Source organism: Rhinopithecus roxellana, chromosome 4 (genome assembly GCF_007565055.1).
Source record: "Rhinopithecus roxellana isolate Shanxi Qingling chromosome 4, ASM756505v1, whole genome shotgun sequence".
Classification (NCBI taxonomy): Eukaryota; Metazoa; Chordata; class Mammalia; order Primates; family Cercopithecidae; genus Rhinopithecus; species Rhinopithecus roxellana.
The window spans coordinates 124,784,449-124,790,448 of NC_044552.1; the positions used below are offsets into that span (position 1 = coordinate 124,784,449).

Here is a 6,000-nt window from a genome sequence, read left to right on the forward strand (position 1 = left end):
TACTCCACTGGAGTCACACTAGAAGGTTTCAGTGATATTTAAAAAGGGGTCCAGAGCTTTGTGCAGTGGCAGTATAGTAGCCAATGAGGTTTATTTGAGACATGATTATTGTTCATAAAATTTTTAAGAAGACAAAAATGGGGTAAGCGTGCTGGGCACAGTGTCTCACACCAGCAATCCCAAGGCTTCAAGAAGCCAAGGTGGGAGGATCACTTGCATCCAGGAGTTTGAGACCAGCCTGAACAACATAGTGAGACCCCATGTCTACACAAAATTAAAAAATTAACCAGGTGTGGTAGTGCATGCCTGTATATCAGGTACTTGGGGGGCCAAAGTGGGAGGATCACTTGAGCCCAGGAGATCGAGGCTGTGGTAAGCCGTGATCACGCCACTGCACTCAGCCTGAGCAACAAAGTGAGACCTTGTCTCAAAAAACAAACAACAGAAAGGGAGGGACATGAATGATCTAGCAACTGGCCTCATATTTCACCTTAGTAAAAGTAATAAAATAATATGTAAAAAGATTATAGGTAATTCTTTTTATATTGTCATTTGCAAGTGGTGCATTTACTATTCATAATAATGAAATACAGCAAAAGGAACGTGAGGTATTTTTATATTTGGGGACATATTTCTCCTGTTTTTCTTTGCTTCTTATGAGAAACAAATTTTTTGAAGATATTATTATGCACTACTTTTCAAAAATTTGGCACTGCCCAATCAGAACCAAGAGATTTTAAAGGCAGAACAGCTCTAGCATGGTGTCAAGGTACAGGGTGGTGGCAAGAGGTCATGGGAATGAAGCAACAAAGACTTTCAAGACTAAGTGGCTAGATATTTTGTCATCAGATGTTGAAAATGACAGTGGGAGCAGAATGAAAAGCCTGTGATCCACTTACCAAAGTCCATTATAAAGATGAAGAAGGGCTGGGCATGGCGACTCACACCTGTAATCCTATCACTTTGGGAAGCTGAAGTGGTTGGATCACTTGAGCCCAGGAGTTCGAGACCAGCCTGGGCAACATAGTGAAGCCCCATCTCTACCAAAACTGCAAAAATTAGCCGGGTGTGGTGGCACCCACCTGTGGTCCCAGCTACTTGGGAGGCTCAAGTATGGGAGGATCACCTGAGGGCAGGGAGGAGCTGCAGTGAGCCGAGATTGTGCCACTACACTCCAGCCTGAAAGACAGAGTAAGACCCTGTCAAAAAAAGAAAAGAAAAGGGTGGAGACATGTAAGAGAAAAACACACTGGAATGATAATGAATCTCAAACGAGCAGGGTGAAAAAGTAAAGTCCAGAAAGTACAGTGAGCAATGCCAACCACAGATGTGGGCTCCAGATAAGTAGAGTGTAGAGTGGGAGATGTCTAGGAGCAGAATGCTGCACAGAGGACAGAGGAGGCTTGGGATGGGAGATACATTTTAATGAATTAAGGCCTGAAGAGAGAAGAAATAAGGGAATGCTCTGAGAAAAGACTGAGGGGTATACCTTGCTTTTCCGGTTTCCTGAGTCCAAGTCCCAGGCCTAATCCAAGTGACATGATCACCAACAAAGCAAGAAGAACCTATTGCAAAAAAGAAAAAGTAGCTTTTATAATGTTTTAAAAAATTACAAAGATACAAATAACCACCCTTTCTCAGTATTCTCTCTAAGTACCTGCAGCATGCTAGTTATACCAGATACCAGATCCAACAATGATCTAGTATCTGGCCTAACTAGAGGTATAGTATTTTATTTAATGCTTGAAAATACGAAAGAATATTTTGGAAGAATTTAAAGATACCAATTATTACAGATCTTCAAATTCAAACACATTTACCATTCAAATGCAATGAACCTAACTGCAAATTGAGTTAAAGTTAAGAATTAAAACCATAAAACCATTTTTGTGGGCCATTTTTTTAAAACCAGACACCCATTTGTAGATCATTTATTGAAAAGAATTCCAGAACCATTAAACCCTTAACTGCCTCATTCTGAGGGATCAGGGCTTTTTTTTTCCTACTCTATCACAGGATGATGATAATATTTAACCTGCATAAAAATATATTGTCCAAATAAATGATCTGCTTTGGTCTTCCACTCATACAAACCACTTAGGTAATTTGGAAACTTCCTGACCAAAGATTGTTTGTGTCATTCATTATCACTCTGCTGACAAAGCCCTTTGGTGTAACGAACTTCATGCTATGATTAGATTAATCTATGATACAATTAAAGATAATTCTTCTAGCTGCCCCCTTTGGTCTTACATGAAGTTCAGAGATAAGTATGCTGGATGACAGGGCTTGAATACTGTGTGTTGTCATGAAGAATGGCAAAAGGACACACAATCAAATTACTCAGGAAAGTATTTTACAATAACCTTTGTTATAGTTTCAGACACACGCAAAAAAACTTTCACAAAAGAAAAATATCAGATTTTGCTTAGATAATTAGGAACTACATGATTTTTTTTTTGAGGGTTGATTTCATTCTGAAAGTCAACTGGAAAATTAACACATCTAATGTTTACAATGGAAGTGAATTCAACCATTGGGGAAGCTATGTTAAAATACTAAGAAAACAATTCTTACATGAAGTGTCAAAGTTAGCCCAAGGGTCAGTGACCTTTCAGTATGTATTCATTCAGTGGAAAGGACGGAGGGAAAAAATGAACATAAACATCTACTAAATAGCACCATTAGCAGTTCATCCCTTGTCATGGTGCTTAGAAGACACAGGCGACTGAGACTAGAGTTACTACAAAGCAGAAAAACAACATTGGGGAACTCCTGCTAAACCTCACGAGTCATAGACTTACAAATTAACATATTTTGGTTTACACTTTATCTTTGGTACTTTGGCTGTTCAAACATGCTAGAAAAATCAACAACATCTAGCTGTTCTTAAGATTCTTTAAAACTTCACAATGTTTAATGTTAGAATCTGTTTCTTCATGATTTTGTATTTGTTCCATGTATTTGTGGCTTGTTTTCTACATGATTCTGTGAGCTCCTTGAGAGTAAAAGGCTTATTTATTATTATTATTATTATTATTATTATTATTTAGAGTTGGAGGTCTCACTATGTTGACCAGGCTGGTGTGGAACTCCTGGCCTCAAGCAATCCTCTTATCTTGGCCTCCTAAAGTGCTGGGATTATAGGCACTAGCCACTGTGCTGTGCCTAAGAAGTCTATTTTAAAGCCTTTATAATCATTTACTATAAATAAGTAATTCCAAAAAAGCTTCTAGATATTGGGGTGCACATATATCTAAAACGATGTTACACGGTGAACAAAGTGGGGAGAATACTCTGAATGTCAAAAACCACTGAGAACACATCATTTGGCTTTAACTGGGCTAAACAAAGAGTGCTAGAAACACAGCAGATACCTTCAAAATGTTTACATGAAACTTTAGTAAAAGTTTGAAGACATCAGGGTGCTTTTGAAACAATGATTTAAAAATATTGAACTTCATTATATATACTCAAAACCACTAGAAAGATACAAAGAAGGGAAATTAATGATGCACAAATTTTGCTGTGGAAGATTTTATAATTTCCTGAATTGATAAGCTAGGATAAATATAATAAACATGCTTAAAGTCCCAGCTACTCGGAAGGCTCAGATGGGAAGATCATTTGAGCCCAAGTTGGAGCCCAGGTTGCTACAGTGATCTATGAACATGCCACTGTCTTCCAGCCTGGACAACAGAGAAAGAATGTGTCTCAAAATAAATAAATAAATAAATATATATATATATATGCATAAGAACTGTAAAGAACACTCTGAAATTGAAATTCCCAGAAGGATAAAGATTAAATGGAATATATTCAGGATTTATTTTGTTACTGGGCTTTACACACATTAATTCACATTGTTTTATTTACTTCTTGAAACAATTCTGGAGAGACAGAGAATAGTGGTGACCTTAAAGTGCAGGATACAGGGAAAAACTGCAGCAAGATAGGTGTGAAAAAATAATGCAATTAGTTTTGGTATAAGGTACTGAGTCAGGAGTCAGGACGCAGGCATTTGAAACAGGCTAGTGCACTGGGGCACACGCATAGTCCCCAGCTACGCAAGAGGCTGAGTGGGAGGATCGCTTGAGCCCAGGGTTCAGGACCAGCCTGGGCAACATAGCGAGACCCAGTCTCTAAAAATATACATATTAACAAAATAATAACATCTTTTAAAAAAGGAAATTGTGTGACAGAGACTGGGCAAAAAGTCGGAGTTAGTGGATTACTTGGAATTCTTGGCTGGGGATATGACTCTTAAAAAAACTAGAGGCCAGGTGCGGTGGTTCATTCCTGTAGTCCCAGCACTTTGGGAGGCCAAGGCAGGTGGATCATTTGATCCAGAAGTTTGAGACCAGCCTGGGAAACATGGTGAAACCCAGTCTCTACAAAAAAAAAAAAAAAAAGAAAAGAAAAGAAAAAGAAAACTCACAAAAACTTAGCTGAGCCTTGTAGCATGTACCTGTGGTCCCCAGCTACTCAGGAGGCTGAGGCAGGAGGATCACCTGAGCTGGGAAACAGAGGTTGCAGTGAGTTGAGATCCCAACGGAGGGAGACCTTGTCTCAAAAATAAAATAAAAATTAAAAAGACTATTAGAGAACATGAGATTTCTTAAGAGATCTTAGATAGGGTTTAGTGAAGCTTGTGTTGTAATTTTCATGAGAATAGAGAAATTGTTGACTAAGAATGCAGAAAAAGAAAAAGTCATAAAAATGAAAATGTCAGTGTCATAGTGGAAGCAAGGGGAGAGAATAATTCAGAATGAGAAAGTACCAGGCAGTTATTGTTGTTATGAACACTCAAGTGGACAAAGGATGAGGAGGACTGACTTTTGAGTCGGGGACTTAGTACGGTAGAAAAAAAGCCGGAGCACAAAGGAATGGTTGGGGGCTGAGAAAACTGAAGCAATGAAATAAGCCCTCTTTTCCCCAAAATTTTGATGGCGAAGGGAAAAGAGTAATAAAATCAAGGAAATGGATAAGCATATTTCTGGAGTAAAAAGAAAAAGGGAAAAAAATTTAAATTAAGAAAAATAAAGAAAAAAGAAAAAATCAAGGAAATTTTTTTTGGGGGGCTGAGGAGTGGTGGCAGGAGATCTTACCACATAAAAGGACAAGAAAGAGAAAATAGACAAAAGAGACTATCTCTAGGAGTGAAGTAAAATAGGATAAAATTGTTGGTTCGGTAAATAATAGGATATGATTATTTTAATTTTTCACTTTCTTGTCTTAAAATACTCATGCAATAAAAAAGTGATTGAGAGGTAGTTATAATCACGCAAAAAATCAGTGTCACAAAGCATTCTGTCATGGATTCCAACTTTTGAGATTAATGAAATGTTAACTTGTTGTTACTCAAATTTCTTGTAAAATATGATTTAAGATATTAATTTGCATTAGAGTTTTCATAGGGATAATACTTAATACAGTTACTTAAAAGTTTACATTTTAATAGCAATACAAAGCAATGTAAATGGGAAATCATACTTTTAACATTTGTCACAAAACTGGAAAGACTAAAAATAAGAATTGTACTTACAATGCAAGCTATTTTATATTTCTTAAGAGTGTTCTTCTTAACAGGTTGTTCTGTTGCTAAAGTCAACACAGATTCCATTGTCCTGGTATCAGAATGCGGTAGTGCTCCTTTCATCTAATCTGGCAAAGATAAACTGTATGAGTTACATAGCTGTGCTTGACTTTTAACTGTTTAGGAAGATCACAGCTCTTCAGTGATTGGGCAATCTGGAGAGAGGAAAAATGTTGTAATAACGATAGTGTGAAAAGATTCAAGTTCATTTCTAGTATATTGCAGACAACTGCTCCTTTTTTCCTTATAACTTTTACTAAATACTAGTCAAGACATATATAACAAGAATAATGCAATCATCAAATTTTAATACAATCTGATCTGTTTCCTTTAAAAATAACCCCAAACAAAAAGGCTTGTCACAGAAATTTCAGACTTTCTGCTTTTCTATAAACTTCATAGCA

The 6,000-nt window shown here is 37.0% G+C and overlaps 1 protein-coding gene across 1 annotated transcript in view; it reads right to left on the reverse strand.

The window, feature by feature from the left end:
* Positions 1-5,751, reverse strand: part of ENPP3 (ectonucleotide pyrophosphatase/phosphodiesterase 3) — a 98,026-nt gene extending 92,275 nt beyond the window's left edge. The window contains exons 1-2 of the mRNA XM_030929638.1: positions 5,546-5,751; positions 1,490-1,565 (exon numbers count right to left, since the gene is read on the reverse strand). Of these exons, the coding sequence (XP_030785498.1) occupies positions 1,490-1,565; positions 5,546-5,659 (190 nt within the window). The 5' untranslated portion in view covers positions 5,660-5,751. The remainder of the gene's footprint in view (positions 1-1,489; positions 1,566-5,545) is intronic.
* Between the last annotated feature and the right edge of the window lie 249 nt (positions 5,752-6,000).